Source organism: Balearica regulorum, chromosome 23 (genome assembly GCF_011004875.1).
Source record: "Balearica regulorum gibbericeps isolate bBalReg1 chromosome 23, bBalReg1.pri, whole genome shotgun sequence".
Taxonomy (NCBI): Eukaryota; Metazoa; Chordata; class Aves; order Gruiformes; family Gruidae; genus Balearica; species Balearica regulorum.
This window is the reverse complement of record NC_046206.1, coordinates 5,429,621-5,451,955: the sequence shown is the minus strand read 5'-3', so window position 1 is coordinate 5,451,955 and position 22,335 is coordinate 5,429,621. Positions and strand designations below refer to the sequence as shown.

General features: G+C 53.3%; 1 protein-coding gene across 5 annotated transcripts in view; it reads left to right on the top strand.

The window, feature by feature from the left end:
- The window catches only part of LOC104643573 (protein CEPU-1), a 338,158-nt gene that overhangs the window by 180,194 nt on the left and 135,629 nt on the right, over window positions 1-22,335 (top strand). For 2 of the 5 annotated variants that reach the window (XM_075774605.1, XM_075774603.1), the window contains exon 1: window positions 20,693-21,135. In XM_075774605.1, the coding sequence (XP_075630720.1) occupies window positions 20,969-21,135 (167 nt within the window). In that variant the 5' untranslated portion in view covers window positions 20,693-20,968. Of the gene's footprint in view, window positions 1-19,869; window positions 19,922-20,482; window positions 20,603-20,692; window positions 21,136-22,335 lie in introns of those variants that run through there. The other 3 variants (XM_075774606.1, XM_075774607.1, XM_075774604.1) reach the window with 3 other exon arrangements.

Here is a 22,335-nt window from a genome sequence, read left to right as displayed (position 1 = left end):
AACCCTGCTCGGTTTTAAAGGCAGCTGCAAATCAGCCCCACTCTCTGGTGCAGTGCTGAGCTGTTTTTACGAGCCCTAATTAAACAGGATCTGCCCTGTGGTCTACCTTCCACCCAGCCTATCTGAAAGATGGGATTTAACTACCGGGGTTATGGTTCTGCATCCGTGGGCTTTGGTCCCCCTGGAAATGATCTGCAATAGGGTGGTGAACGGATTAAGGTGAATGGAAACAGCCCGTGCAAAGCTGTACGTCAGGCACGCGGATCTGCCGGGGGTTTAGCTGAAAGATGCAGGTCGGGGACCAAGTCAACCAATTTTAGGGTTGGAGAAGGAATGTCTAATGCCATTTCATGACTCTCAAAACCGGGAAGGGACGGTGAATATAGGAAATGCTCATTTTGGAGTGAGCACCTCTAGGATGTGGCAGGGCTATCGAGGCTCCTGGGTACTGCTGCCTGTAAAATATCAGAGTGGGTTTTTTGGTAGCCTCAGGCTCCTCAGGAGGGTGTGGGCACAGGCTGTCCGTTTGCATGTTTTCCCACGGGAAACTTAGCAAGATTTGCTTCTCCTGATGTTTTTTCTGAGCAAGAAGGGGAAATACTGGCTACCAGAGAAGCATCCCCGTCCTGCCGGGGCGGTGAGGGGAAGCGCTGGCGACTGACACTTGACAATTTATATGAACCCTTGAGTCTTTCCAAGAAAGCAATTTCTTTGATATTTCTCTTGAAATCTGAAAGGAGGGAAAGGCAGTATTTACCCTGTACACTCACCATTTTTGTCCTTCCCTTCCCCAAAATGCTGTTGATTTCTTGCTCTGCAAAAGGCACCTGCGTCTTGCCACCCATAAATAGGGCGTGGAGGGAGATGGGGAGGAGAAGCGATGCCTGGGAGGGTGCAAACGGGCGGTGGGGAAGGCAGCGTAGGAACCACATCTTAGCGTTTGCACGGGCAGGAACATCTGTAGTGGTGTCTGTAAGGATGCTGAGGAGTTTCACGGTACGGCAGGCTGCCTGGGGAGAGGTTCCTTCCAGGCAACTCTGTGCACCCAGTGCTGGGCTCCCGCAGACGTGACGTCCACAAGCAACAGTGAAATATCAGCAGCATCATGGCTGGGCTTAAATCTTTACTGAGTCTCCATTTTTCTTTCTTTAAACGCTTACAGAATAAATGGAATTTATAATCAGAAACCATAAAATCTCTGATTTATGGTTCATCTTGATGACAATATTTAATAACTCGTGTATATTTTATTACCTCTTTTTAATGCCCTGTTGTGGAATTTTACTTAGGCATTTCGCCCTCTATATCAACCTGTCGCAGCACAGATGGGCTGACTTTTTGGCTTTGGGCTGAAGATGGAGCCAAGCGAGTTCCAGGCTGGGCTCTGCCCAGGGCTGCCATCAGTCTGTCCAAGCAGGATCCAAAAGCGGGGCTGGACGTCCAGCCGTGGTCCAGCTTTTTCCAGGAACTGCTCCCCAGATTGCAGATCTGATGCTTTTCCATGCCCAGGCAGCTCCTTTCCAACATCCCCAGCCAAGTTTCAGTGCAGGTGGGGAGAGAAATTCAACTGTAGGGCCTCTCTTCCCTCCTCAAGGACTTTTTGCTTGGAAACGCTTATCTATTTAGGTTATTGCTCAAGTGCATTCTCCTCTGGAGAGCACTCCCTGCCTTTCTGGGACCATTAGTGCAAATTAACTGATGCATCCTATCAGCCCTCAGCCTGCTGCACCCAGGGTACCAATCCTTTCCTCAGCGCTTGCATGGGGAGGGGAAGCTCATAGCACCGGAGCTTCGTTCTGGCTTTGTCGAAAAGCAGCAGCTCCCTCCCTCCCAGCTGGCTTTTATAACCAGCTGCTTCCCAGCCCCGTGCTGCTGGATGCAGAGAGAGGAGAGGGGGCTGGAGGGGGTGGGCAGCAGCTCGGGGTGGATGCATCTTGAGAGTTTGGACCTGAGTGGGTCGTGTGCTGCTTTGGGCATCGGCAGCCTGGTTTGCATACCCAGCCCGTGCCAGCGTGGGGACGGGCCTGGGCTAGCTCTAGGGGGGGGGACCACAGGCTCGGGGCCACGTCGCCCCGGTTGAGCCTGGCAAGCGAGGCAGGAGCGTGCGGTAACATCCACGTTCCTCCTGCTGAGCGTGGTCCAGTGCTTCGATTTTCTTGCTCTTCAAGAAGGATGGTTCCCCAGCTGTAGCACGCTGCCCGAGCCAAGCCAGGGGCGAGGGGATGGGGTCAGAGGAATAGCGATGAGCACACCGGGTCCAGAGCTGGCGGGCACCCTTAGGGACTTGTTCGGCGCGTCTGTGTGACGCTGGCTCTGCTGACAGTTGCTGCCCATCCATCCGGCGCTCTCTCCCGCTCCTCTCGCCTCGCTGCTCTTGGCAGGAGCCGGCCCGGCAGAGCAGCCAGGTGGAGAGGAGGAAACAGGGCGAGACGGCTCACTGGCGTGCCCGGCCGTGCGCAGGCAGAGCTGCCCGCCTCGCTGCCCACACGCAGCCCCCGGGCAGGGGGCAAAGCCTCCCCCGGGCTACCAGCAGCCATCTGCATCGCTGGGTAGTGGCCGATGAGCGCGGGCTGGCTGGGGAGGGTCTGCGGGGCTCAGGGGGGACTTGGGGACAGCGGGAGAGGCTGCAGTCGTGAGCGGGAAGGGAAGGGGGAGAGGGTGGAAAGCAGCCAGGGAGGGAGGAGAAAGGAGCACGGCATCAAGCTTGTCATAGTTGGGTGCAGCAGCGTTCGGCTCTTTTTTGGGTGCAACAGAATCAGGGGCTCCTTGGGTGCAGCGGGGTCGGGTGCTTCATGTTGGGGCTGTGGGCGAGGACAGGGGCTGTCCCCTTGAACGCTGTCTTCCTTTCTGAAGCAAACAATCTTAAGCCAACCCTGTGTGAGGATAGTTCCTTCCTGAATCCCCAAGAAGTTAATGGCCGGAGAGAAGCTGGCTATGAACCGGGTGAGCCAGCTGGCCCAGACTGAATTGCACCCACAGGCTTTCTGTCCTGGTGCAACAGCAGTGGGCTTGGTGGTGGCCGTGACCACCTATAAGTGAAGGAGCACTTTGCAGAACGATGCTGCTGCTGGGGACGTTGTTGCCTGCCCAGGAGAGGTGACCCTGTGCTGTCCCTTGGGCAAGGAGCACTGCGAAGACTTGGCTCTTGCACGCAGAAGGCAGAAACACCAATTTACATGTACTTTTATGCAGCCACCAGCCTGCTGGGCCTGGGTGCTGGTGGTTTCTTTTGAAACAAACAGAAGATTTCAGTCTCTTTCACAATGTTTTGACAGGGTTTTTTTTTGGCGGGGGGGGTGCTCAAACTGTTTTGCAGAGAACTCGCAGGGCTAGATGAAATGTTTGCGCTGGGAAATCAGCCATCTTCAAAAGGGCTCCTGTTCCCTTGCAAAACATTTGCAGAGTTTTCATCTGCGCATTTTGGCTCCTCTGATACGAGGCAGGAATCGTCCTGGGAATTGTCTTCCCGTTGGTTATTCTGCTGTCTCTGCTCCTGCCTTGCCTCGGCTAGGAAGTAGAAAAAGGCAGAAATGAGAATAACTCCAACCATCCGCCACCAAGAAAACATCCTCTGTGCTGCAGGTCTTGCTGGGCTTGGTTGGTTCTGGTCTAAACAAGGTCATTGATCCCAAACAAAAACCTGCCTGATCCTAGTTGAATGGCCAAGCTCTCAAATCACAGAGGTTTGGAGGAATTTTTACCATCCCTGACTGCAAAGCAATTGCCCCAGATTTCCCCTCCTGGCTGCGTTTTTTTTAAAAACTTATTTATTTATTTCAGACCATGATCAAAGAGGACATGAAACCTGTATCGCTGCCTGGGAGGAGCAGGATGAATCCTGCAGATTTTTAGAGATAAAAACTAAAACTAAAATAAAATCATTGGCAGGATAAAACTCCTTCCCTGGTAGGGAAGAGAGAAGGCGGGGAGGTGGCTTCCCCAGACATGCGCATCGCAAGGCTGGGCTGCCCAGCTCTGATGCTAAATTATACTCTGGTAAAGGAGAAGCCTCCTGAGGAGGTGGGAAGTGATCGCAGCCTATAAATACCTTCCAGGTGATGTTGGAAATGAAGAAAGGGAATTATTCATGGTCTCCAAAGGTGGTAGGACGAGGAGCAGTGGCCTGGAGCTAAGGAAGGGAAAGTTTTTTCTGCCTGGCCATTAAGAAAGTGCCCTGCAGTTGAGCAGGCGGGCAGCGGGGAAGGGTCCCCGGGCAGGGAGCGCAGGAGATGAGATGTTAATGGGGACGATGAAGGAAAGATCTTTAGACAACGCGAGAGGTCAGCCTGTTGACCCAAGCCGGCTCTCTCCTGGCCCTACGGTCTATATGGTGCCGTGATAAATTCCACTTACTCTGCTTTACTGTGGGCATTTTATAGTTCGCCTTAATGGCTAGGAAATCTCTTCACTTGACTGCTCCCCTTAAGACGAGAAGGCTGTCTGTGATCCTTGGGTTTAAGCAACAATTCACTGTCTGCGAAGGGACGATGCCTTTTTATTAGCTTCCCTCTCCAAGCTTTGGACTCTTGAGGTCCTGGCTTTTCTTTGCCACCGATTTTTTCCCTTTCTGACCTCGCTCTGGCCCTGCTGCCTTGCAGATTTGCACAAAAGGGGGTGCCGTGACCCCTTTTGATACCAGCCTGGAGAGCAGGCATCAGCCGCCAAAGGTGTGGAGGATGTTGCTGGCAGCAGATGCGTGCAATGCTACCAGCCCTCCTGTTTTTACTGCAGGTCTCGTAGGTCTCATCAGACTTGATGTTTTTCTTAATGTTACTGGCATCCTGCGATTGCGCAGGAATCTGGGCTTTCATTTAGCAGCAACTTTTTGATGCTAGGATTGCAGAAAAAAAGCACGGAAATACAACTGGAGCCTGCAGGATAATAAAACCAGCCCATCTTAATTATGACCGGTTTTATTTTAGATGTCAAAAAGAAGGTTTGGGGGGGGTGTGTCTGACTTGTAGCAGTGGAGGGATGGAGGAGTTTTAAGGGGTGCGGTGCTGTGCTGGTGTGGGTCATGGTGATGGAGGGGGAGCTGGGGAGGTGCGAAGCAGGGGGAGCTTCGACTCATCCTTTAAGGGGAGCCGGCCGTGCTGGATGCTTTTATTTATGAAAATCGGTGATAGGCAAAGGAGGGACAGCGTTGGAAGCGGTGCCAAGGCTGGGTGGCTGTGTCCCCACGCTGGGGACGAGCAGCATGTCCAGGAGCGATGCCCCAGGGTGGGGATGAGTGGGTGCTGGCAGCATCCTTCCAGCTTGCCTCGAGGCTGCCCTCCCCAAGGAACCTCCACCTCTCCTTGGACTGAGTAGTACCTAAATGCCATAGGAGCGCGTGTCCCTTTTCGGAGGCTGTTACAGTAAATTGTTAGCAGGCGACGGCAGAGCAGAGGAACTGTCGCCATCAGCGGCTTTTTGTTAATCTGATCTGAAGGGTTCCCTTGTGAATGCATCTGGAGCAGTCCCCCCCATCCCCACGAATGCAAATTGCGGCGTGCAAGCTCCTGGTGCTTTTGTCAGGTTGGAGGTAGACAAGGGAGGCCAACACATGAAAGATTTTCATGTCTCTACCTGGGCAGTGTGTGTGCTCCCTGCTTTTGCATCCGCGGGTTTTTTTTTTTTGCCCCCATTTGCCCATTCCCAAATACACTTCAGGGCACGGCGAGTAAGGATGGAGAAAGCCATCTTTGAAACTCTGGCTGGGAATCTTCCATCAAAACACGTTTTCCCCCAGAAAGTGCCTTTATTGCAAAACCCACACGCTTTCCAGGGACAATGTCCCATTTTTCCAGAGAAATTGATTTTCCGTTGGGAAAATCTAAATCTAGATGATGGCTGGTTGCCTGGAAGGAGCTCAGCGGTTTGGCTGTCTGATGGCTAAGCCAGGAGGAGTTGTTCTTGCTGGCTGAGGAGATGTGCTGGGAGGAAGTGGGGAACCCCCCAAGCACCAAGCCCACCTGGAGGGCAGCTTGCCATGTTGTGTCCCACCTAAAGGGAGGCGGTAAAACTCTTGAGGAGCTGGGAGCTAGCTGAAATGTTCTTCTTGCTTTAGCTGAAATGGTACTTTCAAAGGGGGGATAGGGGGGGAATCTTTTCCATGGAAATTTTACTTTTTGGGAATTTCTGCTGAGAGAGGGAAGTTAGGGGATTATTTTTTTTTTTTATTAAAAAAAATATTTTTGACTTTCAATGCATTTCCATTTTCTAGCCAGCTCTCTGTGAGATGCCATTTCTGCAGGCAGCGTATGACTTTTTTCCCCTCAGGAAATTTTCTAATATCAATTTAATTTTGACTCTCACAACTGCATCTATTCCGCGGGGAACCTACTCTACGGCCTCGCCAAGAAAGTGTTTCCTCTTAGCTGCAAGTTCATTTTCCAGTTTAAAAACATCATTCAGCCCTTCCTAATGAAAGATATAATCAACTTTCAGGCTTCATGGCTTAGCTTAGCCCCTAATGGAGATGGGGAAGCCATTCCTGCAGCAGCTCAGCCCTTATTTCCCATGGCAGACGTTGCTCACACCTTGCAAAGGATGGGTTTCCCCGGGTGAAACTGCACCCAGAGGGAGTAGAGCAGGTCCACGTGGACGCAAATCCCACCCTGGGGATGCGGTCCGGCATCCCGCAGGGATTTGCCCTCCTTTGTAATTGCGGTGATGCTGTTCTCTGCAAATTCTGCACGGCTTCTGCAGAAGCAGATGATAAAGAATTTGGCCCAGCTAGACTTAAAACAAAGAAAAAGAAGGGAAAAAAAAAAAAACCAAACCCCAAACCCAACCAACAAAACAGCGAAAGCACAGTTTGTGTCCCATCTGATTGTATTTTCATGCCCACACGTCTGCTCTGCATAAATGTTTTTGGAGCGCCGGGGGGAATAGTCTCTTGTTGCAGTGACGTGCTGTGCAACAGAAAGGGTTTGGGTTATTCGGAGACCTTGCTGAATTACACCGTGGATACGGTACCGCGCGTCCCCTCCTGTGCCCGCATCTTCCCATCCGCCGCCTCGTGAGCAAGTGGAAATACGAATGCAAATAGCACCAGGCAAATAAGATCAGGTGGAGATACGGAGCAGCAGGAGATCTCTAAGTCACATCAGGTCTGGCTGCCTGGCTGGGACTGGGCTGCAATGGGCTTTTAGGTTTCCTTCCCCTCCTCCATTCAACCCTGAAGTAGCCTACAAAGAATCAAAATTTCAGAAATTGAGAAATAAACAAAAGCTCCAAATCCTCCTCCCTTTCCCCCCGCAAAAAACAGATGAGCCAAGGGAAAATTTTAATTTAAATGTTTGGGTACAAATTACCTGACAATCCAAACAGAGAGGCGTTTGGAACCAGTGCTCCAGCTTTTCATTCAGAAAATATTGAAGCATCGTGACCTGACAGTTTCAGAACTTGCCCATAAAGCTTCTGAAGTGAAAAATTAATCCGAAGTAACCTCTTTTTCTGCTTTTCAAAAGCAGATTGGCTTTTGATGAATGCTTATATCTCCTCGATAGATTCCAGTCAACCAAGCCCAGCTCTTCCCCTTTGCTGGGTCTGAATCCCCGGAGCATCGCAGGGTTGGCGTGCCGGTCTGGGCATTAGCGACGTCTCCGGATGCCCGGAGCATTTCCGTTCCTTCCTCCTCTCCCTGTGCTGTCAATCCCTGTCCGTCTGTCCTCCTTGCAACAGTCAGGTGTCTCTTGCTGCCGCCTTTTATCCCTCTGAATCTACTTTATGGGATTAGGGGTGAAATGGAGGGTTGTAGCTTATAATAACAGGCCTGTAATTACCTTACAAATACAGTGTAATTACACCGTGGTAAGGCTTTTGAATAACCTCATCACCACCCACTAGTCCCTATAGCTGGAATTTCTCTACATTTCAGCTGTAAGGTTACCTACATCTCCACAATTGTGGCTTTGGCTTCCTGGTCACCATGACTGTGTGTTTTTAGCATTCAGCAGCACCACTGATATTGCACTTACGCTCTAATTAATTTGCAGCTATGGAGCTAGCCTTGGAGTTGTACGAGTGGCGTGGAAATTACAGGTGTGGGAAACGTAGCTACCGTGCAATCATACCGTGATTGCTGGGTAATTGCATCCCCCGTGCTGTTAGCGCGTAACCACGTTAAAGTTTTGGTAGGACCTCCTCTGGGTCTGTCGGCACGGGTTTCGGTTGGGCAGACAGAGCCGAGCCGCAGCAGGTCGCTCCGGCCGGGCATTAAACCTCCTTCCCTTAAAGGCTGTGGAGCAGCAGCTTGCCTGATCCATCCCGCTTGGGACTTGGAGCCCATCAGCCCAGCCTGGAGGTGGCTCAGTGACACCACTCTGCAAACTCTGGGTCCGGCTTGATGAGCGACCCAAAGCTAATTGTTGATCCCCCCTCGGGTGTCTCCATGCCCCCCCGCCCAGCCCACACTCCATCAAAACGAGCGTAGCCGTTTCCCTGCCTTTTGGAGCTGGTTGAGATACGCAGATGACGAGCGCCGTAACATCATGGATTTTTATTATTATTAAGCTCCCAGCGACTCTTTCCCTGTCTGCGTAACAGGGCTAATGAAATGTCCCCACCGCTCCTGGGAGCTGGGAGGACAATTTGGTCCGCTTCTCTGTCGCATTTGGAAGAGGCGAAACACGGGTGGTTGTTATTTATTACAGACCTGGTTTACTTAGTGCTGTGTTTATTGAGTCTGTCGCCCACTCGCAAATGCCGACTACAGTTCCCGATGCCAGGGATCCTTCCTGCCGCCGCTGAGCTGCCAGCTGGACTTGTTGTGGACTCCGGCTCAGGACAGTGGGCCAGGTTCCTCCCTGGTGTAACATCATTGACTTTAATTAAGCTACGCCAGGGAAAAAATTTGGCCCGCTTCGTTTGCTAGCTACGCGCTGGTGCCAGTCAAATGGCACGGCGGGTGCCAGCGAGGGCTTTGACAGCCCAATTTCGGCGTGGGACAGAAGTTGGTGTGGAGCACCGGTGTCTGGTGATGGGGAGAGAAGGGGGAATCAAACCACATGCTCATTGTAGGGCTGCGCATCTCATGGTGTTCCAGGTTTTGTCTCCCTGTCTTCTTCCCTGACTGCCTGGAGGTGTACAGAAAAAAAGAGAAGAGGGGAAAAATTGGGCAGCGGATCCTTAAATAATACGAAGACTGTCTCAAAGCTGTCTGAAAAGCCATCCAGATCAGACCCAATTTGCTCATTACATGCTTGTAATTAGCATTAGAGATGCGTCTTTAGAAGCAAAGCCTTGTTTCCTGGTGGCAGAGTTGACCTGGTGACGGACACCTGGCTCACCACCGCGATTTTGGGACAACCCCCTCTCTCTTTAACCCATCCCTTGCAGGGTCCTGAGTCCGGCAGCCCCAGCATCGCTGGTGAGAGTCACTCCTGCCTCACTTCCCCATCCCCTCCCGAACCCTGCCTGGAGGCGGCCGCTTCCTGGGGAGATAATTCAGTTGCCTGGTTCAAAGCGGAGTTAAAGTTTCTGTGCTGGCAGATCTGGGGCAGAGTTTAAGAGCGTCTGTATTTTCTCCTGCGCCGTCTGAAGTGAGGCACATCCAAGGCTTGCAGCCCTTGGCTTTCATCCACCTCACCGCAGGCATTTGTGAACCGCTCTCCTCTGTATTGGCTCTCCCATTTTAATATTTCCTGGGGTGTTTTAGAGAGTGGCTCTCACTCTCTAAATGCAGGCTCTTTTTTTTTTTTTTTTTTTTTTAAATATAATTAAGTCTAAATGCAACAAAGTGGTGGGTTTTAGTGCATCTTCCCCTCGGTTTGCTGAGAAGGGTAGTGTGTGATGGGATGAGGTGGGTGCAGAGGAATATATCCGAGGCTCAGACACACAGAGTTTTACATCTCCCACCATCTCCTCTATAGGGCTGAAAGACCTGCCACCCTGCTTGCTTCCCTCCTGGCACGGGGTCCTCCTTCCCGGAGGCTTGTGAGGTCCTTTTGTCCCTGTGTCTGTACATCTCGGGTTGTCTGAGGACACGGGGGTGCAGGGAGCAGCAGGTTTGATGACAGCCGGGACACGCAGGGAAAAGCTGTGGTGCAAACAGTTGGGAACTGATAACTTGCAGTGATGGCTTTGCCAGGAGGAAAAAAAAAAAACAAACAACCCAGCAAACCCACAAAACCCCCTGTAAACTCACTTTGGATTGATATTCAAATACTCCTTTCCATGTGGTGTGTGTGCTAATGTGTACGCTGATGCTACGGCATTGTGGGAACAAAGTGTTCAGGTGATTCCTAACAGAATTTGTGTTTCACAAGCTGCTTGGGAACACAAATGTAGCGTTAGGAGCCTCTTTCTCCCGGGGGGTAATAGCTGGCCCCGAGCTGCTCTGCAGGGCTGGATTTTGGAGCCCCCAGCCCCTCCTGCCCTTGGTCCCTCTTCCACATCTGCTGACCTGCTCAGGAAAAGACGCAGCGGGACGTGCAAGGCTAATGGCCCGGCTGAACCCGTGTCAGCATCCCAGCCCGTCCGTCCCCTCTGCTCTCCGACTGGCACCATCGGCTTCTCTCCTGGATTCCTCGGCTGAGACCGAGTCGAGACTCACAGGCCTTTATTCCCACCGAAATGAGCAGCAAATCAATGCAGGCCTAATAAAAGATGATTGGAAATTGCTAATAGGAGCGTGGGAGGGCAGCCCTGCCTCCCGGAGCCAAGATGAGTATGGATTTTCTTGTGCCAGGGCCTGTAAACGTTCCTGAATTCCCCGGGGAGCCCCGGATGCTCACCTTCTCCCTTTGCCTTCATCGTTCTCCTGCATCCTTCAAAAAGGAGCCTGGTAATGGCAATTAGCTAGATTAATTAGCCAGCGGTGAAGGAGTGAGCTGGGGCAGGGTGCAAGGAGCCTCTGGGCGAAAGAGTGCAAGATCATCTGCCCTGCTCCTGCCCTGGCTGGAGTTTGGTCCCCATCCCACGGTACATGCGGAGGGGATAAATTAGGCCAGGGAATCGGGGCACGGACCGGAAGGGTTCTCGCCGCCTCGGTGCTGGGCTTCAATTTCGGCTGCTGATAGCCGCTCGCGCCAGGCACGCCTTATTTATGGACTCGCATCTTCCCCCTCCCTCCTCTCCCTCCGGCAGCGTCGTGCCAGCAGCCACGGTCCCAGCGCCCCGCAGCATCCTGATCACTAATAGATCACCGCCGATAAACACGCTCCTCTGCTCTGTATTCGGCAACCGAACCCCCCTCCTGCCCTTCATGTTGGTGCTGCTGGGGAATGATGTATGAAATCCGAGTCGGTTTGATTCATAGGAGTTGTGTTCACCTTGCAGAACAGGCTGTCACAAAAAATAATAAACCTCCTTGTTTTAATGCCCGGAGAGGCTGTTGGACGGGCGGCAGGACGGGTTTAGATCCTCTTCCAAGGAAAGAGGCGCTTTTGAGAAAGACTGATTGCGAGCCACAGGATGGCTGCACAAACGGTAAATAATAATTAAAGCCGTGTCTGGAGGCTGCGGTGGGGAGCAGGGTCCTGTCACGTTACGCGTGGCGCTGATGCTCTGAAAGGGACGCGATCCCTGACCCACGGTCCGTAAGGTCTAAACGGATGGTGCAAAGAGCAGGGGGTTACCAGCGAGAGGTGAAGAGACCTGTCCCTCGCCACCCAGGAGGAAAGGTGGCACGGTCCTAGATGCCGCGGTTTGCTAGCTAAATCGTGCAAGGATGCCGACCAGGACGGTTGCAATTTATCATCGCTTACGTTCAAAGGAGATGCAAAACCCTGCTGGGCTACTGCTCACCCCTTGATGTATATAGTCCATCACTTGATCGCTTGGAATTTTTCTCATGCCACAGCATAGCCTTTCCTTGGGCCCCAGCCAGCTTTCAGGAGGTATTTTCTTTGGAGTAAATGCACCAGCCCAGGCTGTCCGGTGATTAGTTTCTCCCATCCTCTGTGCCCTGCAGCGGCCCGCACATGCGCACAGCGCCGAGGCAAAAAAGTATTAATGGGGGGAAAAGTTAACCACGTTTATTGAACTGCGAAAAAGGTTGTTTTTATATCCCTTTATTGGAATATAAAGACAGCTTTTATAACCTTTTAAAGGGGCATAAAAGCAGCTTGGAGACTAGAAAGCTCGCTCCAGTTGAAGGCAGGCAAGAAGAGAGAGGGAAGGGAGGAGAGCAAACATCTGCCGTGCCCTGAGGTCAGAAGCAACCAGGGGGGTTGTGGATGGGACCCCAGGTCCAAGCCGGTTGTGGTGTCGCCTGTCTCGGGAAGGTTTGGAGCCCTCCCTGCTATTAGCAGCCCTGGCTCTGGGCTTTGACACATGTTCCTCCTCTCAGCGACTGCAAAGCTGGTTCCTCGGACCGCTCTTGGGAGGGGTAGGTGTCGTACTTAATGAGCTAACCTCTTTTATTTCATTTTCCTCCCTGGTCCTCTGTGAATAAATACTGCTTTGGCTTCGTTCCTCCTGGAACGAGGGAGAAGGGAGTCTGTAAAGGTCTCGCTCTGAGGCTGGAGGGAAGGTTTGCTCTGCAGACTGCTCCAGCCTCTCCCACGGCACCCAACCTCCCCAGTGGGACTGCGGGACTCCAAGGTGGACCAGCTCACAAACTCGGTGGCGTGGACAGTGTCAGTTAATTTGGGACGCGTTTCCATCTGGGGCTGGCACGCTTATGAACGGCATATCCTCTCGTTCCCCCTGCTGCCTGCAGCATTTTGGGGCAAGTGCAGGGATGTGCTGCAATCCCCCTCCTCCATGGCACGGGATTTGCTGCCTCCTTGCTCATCCCAACCGGCGGGTCCGTCTGCTGATTGGGATGCAGCTGAAAGCAGCATCTTCAAAGCCAGGAGAAAGCTCCTTCCACCTCTTCCAGGGCTCCTGGACGCTGGTCCAAAAGTATTTGGTGTTGCAGGTGGTTACAGCCCGGCCACCACGGTCCTCCCAAGACGGAGATGGGTTTTCTCCATCCGGCGAGGGAGATGTGCCTTTATCCTTTCCTTGTTCACGCAGCGGTCGGTCTGACGCGACATTAAAAGAAGAGAGTGACCTTTACACCGGGCTCCAGCTCAGGGGAGGGGATTGCTGAGCCCCCATCTGCAGCAAGGCACATTTTGAATATGGATAGGTCACGAGCCTCCGTTATCCCCATGCCATCTCCCAAATAATAAGCTTCCAGAGATAATGCTGTCGGGCCGTAAAGAGGACGGGAACGGGAGCAGCTGCTTCTAATTTCGCTTCATGGGGAGGGAGGTGATGCTGAGAGCACCCCGCATTCTCTGCACATATTTTTCATCATTATAGGCAGAAATGCCAGAGTGGTGACAGATATTAATGCAGTTCACGCCGGGAGAAAATCTTCTTTCCATCAGACTCAATGTGCAGCAAGAGGGCAGTGCCATTTGCAACCCTAGGGAGGATATGTTTGAAAGGTGATGTGTTTTTTACCCAGGAAGTTTTATTCCAAGACAAAGTTCAGTTTGGAGAAAGGGCACCCGAAACCGTCCCGCTGGGGGCCGTGGGATCGCTCCCTGCCCGTGCCACAGACCTTGAGTGAAGGTGCGTTTGCAGCAGTGCAGGGAATTAATTTGGATTTTAGTGTAACTTAAATGACCCTCCACTGGCTCTGCAGCGGCCGCGTGTCACCGTGGGGGTATCATTGTCCTGGGTGTCAGATTTTGCGACCTGGGGTCCCAATCTGCGCCCCCCACCCCAGCCCCAATCCGCACTGATGCTGGGAGGTTTGCAGAGCTGCTCTGCAGAGGGCTGCACTTCCTTGCGCCCCTCAGCCTCCTTTTATTTGCTTATCCCACTAAATATTCATCAGTAACATTTAAGACAAAGGAAAGAGATAATTACAAGGGGAGAGTTTTTTTGCAGTATTAAAGGTTAACAGAATTCTTGGCATTTGTGCCTTGTCGATCTCCATGTAATTATGCTCATTTCCCAGAATTCAGAGGCGACCGTGCCTGTTAACGCTCAAAGATGGTACCCCGGGAATTAAATTTATGAGATCATTTCTCAAAATCTTCAGATTCAAACCAAGCATCTTGCTTAATGGCATGACTATTATTAATATTATTCTTGGATGCATAGTGCCGCGAGGGTCAGAGGACCAGCGGCAAAACTAAAATTGATACAGGCAGACAGCAGCGTGCCTGGCTTTTGTTCCCGAAGAGCGCTCGAGCAATTTGGCAACCTCGGCGCCTCGTGAAATGAGGCTTAAGGCTGGCAAAATTTGGTCCCCCCAAAGGTGCAGGCGGTCAGGTTTGAGGTACATCTGAAAAAGTCCCTTTTTGGCTGGGGCTGGTCGGGAGTTGGAAAGCAAAGCTTGGATCTCACCGCCCTGTTTTTGAAGGTGTGTGATCCAGGTCCAAAGGCAGCTGCAGGCAAAAGGAAAATCAGTGTCTCCAGGAGAGTCTGGTTTTTTCAAAGATGCCGAACAGTGGGCTGGGGTTTCACGGAGAGCTGCTGAGTGTGCTCGGTGGTTTGAAAAGAGGGATTTTAGGGCCTCTGCTCTTAATATCTGCTTTTTATTGAACTTCGTGGGCTAAATCAAAGTATCTACTCCGCTCCCGGTGCCTGCTTTGCCTGGTTTGCACGGACCGAGTTGCTTTCTGATAAGAAAGGGCTTTGCTGGGGGATATGAGGTGAAGGTGGATGTGGTGATGGGCCGGCGTCAGTCAGGGACATTTACCTTCTCGCTTCCCCCTGGGGCTTAGGATGTGTGCGGTGATACCCGGATGGGCTGGGAAGGCTCGGCTTGCGTGTCGTTTGGAGCCATCCTTGCTGCGCGGGAGAGGGCACAGCAGCTCTTGGAGCTGCCCCTCCAAAGGGTTATCCAACGTAGAGCTCGCAGATGCCCCCAAACTGTGGGCAGAAGTTCGGGGGCGGGGGGAGAAGCTGGTGTCTTCACGTTTAGGGGAGCCGTGTTGGAGCTCCCAGCTGTCCGCGGTGGGACGCAGGCCTGGCTGGCTTTGCTTTTCAGCCCGTTCAGCTTTTTCGCTCTTCCCGCGCACGCTTAGTCCTGTTAAAACGCAGAGCGGATTGAGCTGTAGAGCACGGGGTGAATGTCATACGCTTATAAAATGCTATTAGATGGCTAATGGCATGGTTGTATCCCGTGTCGTCAGCTGTCTCTGGCACCTGATTCATGCCGATCAAACGCCGCTGTGGATGCGGAGCGAGTGTAAAGGATGCTTTTCGGAGCGTTAATATAGCAACATAACCTCACAACAATGCAACAAGAAACAGATTTATATATAACCAATATTGATTGGTACCAGGGATCAATTCCAGGTCATAACTTTCACTGTACCAGCATGGCTCAGTATCTCCTCGATAATTTTTTTAATTCCCTGTATAGATGTTTAATATCAAGGCTGGACATGCAGGGGTGTCGCTTCATAAATATGCACGTTGGCTTGGCTGGGCTGTCGCAAAAGGCTCAGATGCTGAGAACCGTGGGAGAAAGGAGTAATCCGGAAGGAAAAGCCAGGCCTTGGGGACTGCTGTGCATCCCTCCCCGAGCTCGTGTCCAAGCCACAGCGCTGCCTGGCCTCTACATCAGAGCATCCTCAAGGATGCTGCCGTGTATCTCTGCGTGTATTAGGAATGGGGTATTTTGGGAGCTAGTGATGAGGCTTTCCTCCTCCCCAGGCCACCTTCCTCTTCCTCGAGAGGTATCTTCTGGGTTACCTCTTGAGATGTTGCAGGGAGGTGAATCCTTTGCTGGTTTTGGCTTTGAAGCACCGGCTCGGGACAGACTTTTGCAACCTTTTGCAGGCGAGCTGGTCCTCCAGCCCCTTGGCTGCAGCCAGCACAAGGCAGCGCAGCTCAGCCGGGGGTGCCCTGGAAGGAGTTAACTCGTACTTGAAAAATCCCAGGCCTCTGAGCACGATGAGAGCAAGCGACAAACCCAAGCCCAGCAGTTTTTTAAAGGGCAAACAAAATGTTCCTTTTTACGGCGAGGAGGCTGGTGCAAAGAGCAGGCAGAGCAGGGTGACGGATCCCGGTGCAGCTTTAGGGGGAGGCTCCCAAAAGCAAACTTCATTTGAATTTAATAGGACGGTTACTGTAAGTTTATATAAATGCCAGTTAAATATTAACGGCATCTTTAGCAGGGATTAATGGGGTCTCCTGTGTTGTTTTTAAACCCTGTAAAGAGGGTGCTGGTAGTCGCTGCCTGCCTTCAGGGATCGAGGGCTGAGTGCCCGTGAGGATGCTTCTTGCATTCAGAAAACTGGCCTAGAAACGTCCCCAATCCGGCAATTTCTCCAGCTCGGCGCTGGAATGCCTTTGGGGTGAGAAGGGCTCAAAATGGCTCCAGCCAAATAAGGCTCTCAATCATTGTTTCTTAATTGGGGCCACCGTTAACGAAGGGATAAATGAATCAGCGTGGTGAGCGGAACGGGAGCCCGCGTCCTTTGTGCCTGCGGTGAATGGTTGTAGACATTGAGGGCTCAGTAGTTATTCAGAAAAAGCTCCCCCGGACTCGTGTGTCATTCACCTGACTAATGCTGAGAAAATTAAGCACTTTTTTTTTGCAACTCTGGGCTTATTGGAGAATAATGTGGTATGCGATAGCACGAATGGGGTTATGAAATCATGTTTTCATTTTGAAGGAACGAGAACGGCTCGAGCATAAATTATGTTTCTGATCATATTTGGCAATTTCAGATTAAAAATAAATTTCCACTTTGGGGTTATAGATTGCCATCTATCAGCTTCGTGAAAAGAAAGAAAGGAATTAAAAGAAAAATCTGGCTGTACAAATTGCCTTGCCTATGACCTACTTATTGAAAGTAATTTTTTTTTTTCCCAGGAATGAACTCTTTTTGGTGTGGGGAGGCGTGGTATTGTATGTATATAGGTTTGCAGGCAGGTATATAGGCACGGGTTGTATGGGAGAATCTATTGACCATCCCTGCAAGCAGCTACATGCAAAAGAGATGCTAGAATTGTGCTAGATATTTCCGAGCAAGGTGAAAATAATGCAGGGATCATGATATTTTACTTAATAGAGGAACCTTAACTGCACTTCTGCATCTGCTTATCAGCCTTTGGGACCGCTCGAAGCTGCGGATTAGATGCTTAGGCTTGGTTTTGCTCAGAAAGCCTGAGACTGGGGCAGGGTTTGCTGGAAGGAGCCGGGGTCCATTGCAGCAGGCTGCGGGAAGCACCGGCCCGGGCCAAACGCTGCTGTTCTTCCCCGGGGGTGGGTTTTTTGGGACCGATTTGCTAAAAATCTTAAAATGAAAGCCCCAGCGGGGCGGCGGGAGGGCCCACGTGAGCCAAGGATAGAAAAATGTTTACGGGAGTCGCTGTGAACTGGCACTGCCGCCTTTCACCCCGTCCAATCTCTTTCTAGAAAATTGAGTAAATATCTGCTGAAAACGGTTTTGCCTGGCTGACAAACCGCCGGGCTTGCAGTCTCTGCCCTCTGCTCCGCCTGCAAGTCTCCCCCTCCCCAGCCATCATCTCTCTGATCGCTCCGATAGAGATGCTCCTCTGCGAAGCAAACCCGTGGGCTCTTCTTCCTCCTGACTCCTTCCCTGCCATCTCCCCAGGGAAAAACCTTCCCCTGCTTCCATCCCTGCCGCTCCGTCTCTTCCCGCCGAGGTCCTGAGCAATGCCAGCCCCTCGCTTCCCTGCCCGCGCTGCTTGTGCTACCCTGTTTGTGGTCTCTGCCAGGAGAGGGGGGCCTTTAGCCTTGCTGGAAAGAAGGAGATTGAGGAGATAGATCCGGAGATAAATAGATACCTAGAGTGTGCCTGTGCTTTGCTCCTTCTGTTTGTCTCCTGCCTGTTGCTCGCAATAGGGGAAAAAAAGCAGAAAAGACTTTTATGTAAGTAGGAAGAAAGGGAAGAAGCTGAAAGCAAGAGGCTGCGTTTCGTGCTCGGATAGGTGCTGCTTTGCAAGCGGCTTAGCCCGTGTACGGCAGACTCTTCTTCTGCTGTGGTCAAAAACCAACGGAGGAAAAAAGGCTCTCTCATCCCCAGAGGAGGCTACAAAGCTCTCTTTCTCTTGCTGCTGAACCTTCACAGCTGGACTCAGTTGCTGGCTCCTCTGCTGCTGGAGCAACTGAATTATTTAAAGGAATCTTGATTTCGTTTTCTCTTTGCTGTTTTCATGCGTTGTGTTTATTGTCTATAGATATTTTTATAGTCTGAAGCAATTACAGCTGTCAGAAAAGAGACGAGCTGTGACAAGCTGATTTATATGTACGTCGTATGTATGCAAGAGAGGGAGAGCCGGAGACGGGGAGAAAGACCAGGGATTCTGCTGGGCTTTAGTATGCAGGAGCTGGTGATATTGGATTTAAATTCCTTGGGATTTTCAAACAACACTGATGATCTCTTAACAGTGGGCCAAATTCAGCCCTTTTGCAAGGGCTGAAGCTGCTCAGCAGGTCACGTTCTGCCCCAACCTTGCACGCTTTCAGCGTGGGCAGGTGCTTTCTCTCGTGATTTAAGATGCTCCTGGCAATCTGGGCCCGAATGCTGTGTTAAAAGGTTAACTGGCTGTGGTTATTGGAAATCCCTTTGGTTTTGCTGACACAGGAGATGGTCTCTGCCCATCCAAAGGAGCGGCCTCGCAAAAAGAACGAGCTCTTGCGTGAAGAGCGTGGCGATGGCTTGTAGGTCCCATGCACGAGGGTGTTCCTCAGGAACGAATAGGTGGCACGGCGGGGTCCCCATCCTGCCGGGGGGTGCTTGGGTGCTGCAGGAGTCAGCAAAAGCAGCGTCTTTTTTTCTTCACTGACTCGTGCACCCTGGTGCAATGCTACAGCCCCGTACAAGGAGTTTCATCCTACCACCGATGGTCTTCAGAGACCCTTCCCATGTAATTCATGGGCCCAAAGGATCTGCTGGAGGCAGGCGTTTACCCCTCCCCTGCCAGAGCGGCTAGGAGCAGAGTGAGCTGCAGAAATTAAACTCCTGCCAACAGCTGGGGAAAGCTGCTCTCCCCTCTGGGGAAACGTAGGACTGGAGGCAGCACGTCCCACCAGCGCTAAATTCAAGGAGCAGAGAGCCTTCAGAAGAAGAAGAAGTAGAGAGACTTGCAAAGCAATCCCCTTCTCATATGACCTATCAGCACGCACAATAATAATAAAGCTTTATTTGATTGAGTGTTTCCTCTGCCCGGCACAGCTCATAATGTTTTAGGGATTAAATAGCACAGTTAGTGAATTAAGCAGTAGTTTACAGGGGATTCGGAGACTCCAGGGATTAGTAACGGGCTATGGATCCTTTCACATCTAGGTCACCAGTTTGAATCCAGCTCAGGTTGGCAGCAATTTCCAAAAAGAAAAGGGAAAAAAAAAAAAAAAAAGAAAAAAATTGGTGCCGTGTAATAGCTGCAGAGCATGCGGTGGGGAACGGAGGGAGGGAGGACTTTTGGATAAGGTCCCACATCGCGGAGAAGTCATCGGGGACAGCGGGCGGGGGAGGCCCGGTTTCCCCGAATGCTGGGCTGCTGCAGCTCGGGGCGGGGGGGGGCTTCCAGGGGCGCAGCACCCCGAAAGCTGCGGCTCAGCTGCTGGTTCTGCACTTGCTCAGTGGCTCCAGGAGTTTGTGCTCTGAGGATGGCTCCCCGGCACCTTTTACCAGCATGAAACTGTGCCTGGAAATATTAATGTGTTTAGCCGCTAGCGGAGGGAAGGAGGAATTACTAGGCATAAGCAAATGCGATATTTGTTAAATTATGAGCTGATAAAAAGTATGCGGGGACTGTGCTCGCGGCTGGGGAGGAATTTGCCACTTAAGCTCATGCTGTGTGTCGGTGAGGTGCAGAGGACCAGGAGGGCACGCTCCTGCCTCTCCTCGTCACCACCTGCCTGACTTCGGGGAGGGGGGGGGGGGGGAATTGTCCTGTGCCTCAGTTTCCCCTCCTGCATAGTGGCTTTGCCACCTGGGGAGGGGCTGGTGCAGAGGTAGAGGAGGGTAAATGTTAGAGGTAGTCCGGTGCCGGCTGCTGCGTGCAGGTAAGCATGCCGGGGAAGCGAGGGGAAGGGGTGCGGGGGGGTCCTGACATCCTGTCCCCCGAGGAGCGTGGTGCGGTGGGGGTTAAAGGCTGGCGTGTGAAGCGTGCGCCGCGGCTCCGCTCCCCGCCCGCGGGTGTGCGGGTGTTGGGTGCGTGCGGGTGTGCGGGAGCCAAAGTGCCGGTCAGTGATGGAGCCGCTGCCATGACAACCCCGGGAAGTCAGCCTGCGCGCCGCCCAGGGATGCTGCGGGCCAGCCGCGCCGGCGGGGCTGGGATGCTGCTGCCGCCGCCTCGCCCGCTCCCCCGCGCCCCGTCCTCCCGCCGCTGAGGGCACCTGGGCGCTCCGGCATCCTGACATCCTCGCGTTCTGCATCCCGGCGTCCTGACATCCCCCCCCCCATCCTGCATCCCGCCATCCTGCATCCTGCCTGGACCAGCCCGCCTTTGGGACCCGACAGCGGGGCCGGAGGAGAGGAACTGCTGGGCACCTCGGAGGCCTTTGCCCGCTGTGCCTTCTTGCGTCTGGACCCGTTTGCTAGCTCGCTCCGGGGCGTGTTTTTTTTGGTTCTTACTGGCTTTTGGACTGCTCCCGCTCCGCGCTGCGGAGGGGAGCTGCGAACTCGGGACAAGTGTGCGGGAGCGGGGTGCAGCCGGGCGGCTCCCCCGGCGCCTCCTCGCCCAAGTGAGCCTCGGACTGCTTCCCGGGAAGAGCCGGCTCGCCCAGCGTCCAGCACCTTTGCCACTTCTCCTCCTCCTCTTCCTCCTCCCCCCCCGGCCCTCCCGTCCTCCTCCCTCACCCAAGGATACTGGGGACTCCCTCCGGATGCCGCTCGGCAGGCTCAGCGCTCGCAGGCTGCCTTGCCGGGGGCTCTCCTGATCTCCGTGGAGCTCCGCATCGCTCGCCCCGGTGGTTTTGCTCCCCCCCGTCCCCACACACACGCACCCCCTCCCTCCTCCTCTCTCCCCCCCCCCCCCCGCCCCTCTTTTCGCTCCTGGTGGCCTTGTCGGGTGTGTTTTTTGCCTGTTGGAAAAGTCCCTGCTGCCCAGGATGGGGGTCGGTGGGTGCTTAGCCCTGCCCTGGAGGTGCCTAGTCGTCCTCTGTCTCAGGCTGCTCTTCCTTGTGCCCGCAGGAGTGCCCGTGCGCAGCGGAGATGCCACCTTCCCCAAAGCTATGGACAACGTGACTGTGCGACAAGGGGAGAGCGCCACGCTCAGGTAGGAGCAGCTGGATTTCGGGCATGGGGGGCATGGGGGGGGGTCCCGCTGCACGGGGAGGGCAGACGGTGCCTTGGGGGACGTGACTCAGTTTCCCCACGGGGGATGCATCGTGTGGATTGGCGGTGCAGGACGGGCGCTGGGCAGCAAGTCGAGAGGGGGTTTGGGTGCCAGGGGACCAGGCTTTGGCTCAGCGTCCCCCCCCCCCGCCCCGAGTCGTCTCCGGGAAAGTTACTGGGGGATGAAAAAAAGAGAGCGTGATTCTGTCTTGGCCCCCTGCCCTACACCTGTGCGAGGCACGGGCTCGGCTCCTGCTGTCGGTAGTCATGGCTCGGGCACTTTGCCTGCGTTCGGTGGGGATAAACACCGCTCCGCTCCTGGGGAGCAGCGCCGGGGGTGCCTTCATGCGTGTCAAACCAACCCAGCCTGGGAAAAGGGGGAGTTGTTGACACCCCCGTCCCCGGTGGGGTTTTGTGCCTTTTCCCCATGTCCAGAGCTGCTGGGATGAGGGGGGTGCGGGATGGGGCTGGCTCCGGGCGGGTGGATGCTGCCCTCCTTAAAAATTCCCTTGCTCCGGAGGCAGGAGGTTGCTGCTACCTGCCAGCATTAACTCTTTGGGGTGAGGGGGAAATGCGGGGCTGGGCGTTGCACCGGGGTCCTGTCGCCTGCAGCAGCAATCTGAGGGGGTGCAGGGGCTGCCGAGAAAACCCTAATTTTGATGGGCTTAACTTCTGGGACGTCTTATGCCCAGATACCCGTCCCTGCGCTTGCAGCAGATGGGTGCAGTCATCCCATAAGAGATCCTGGCAAGGATGTTTGATAGGGACATTAAAAAAAAAAAGCCGGGTTTTAATTGCAGCGCTGGGAAGCGGCGCTTGCAACTCCGGCATGCTCGGGAGTGACTTTCCTCCGCCGGCGTGTTGCATAGGTGACACTAACATCTGCGGGGCCAGCTGGGTGTGTGCGGTGAAAGCCGCACTCCTGCTTTACGCCAGCGAGTGGAGCAGGGCCAAGCCAGGGCAAAAAATCCGAAGGAGGTATTTCAGCCAGGTCTCTTTACACGCAGCGAGAGGACTTAAACCAGGGGCTGGGTTTGGCCCCTGGAAACGTGAATCCCCTCCCTATTTATTTTCTGCAACTCAGCTGTTTGCAGCCTTTGCATGTCCCCAGGAGGGGTTTTTGTCTTGCGTCATGGCACGA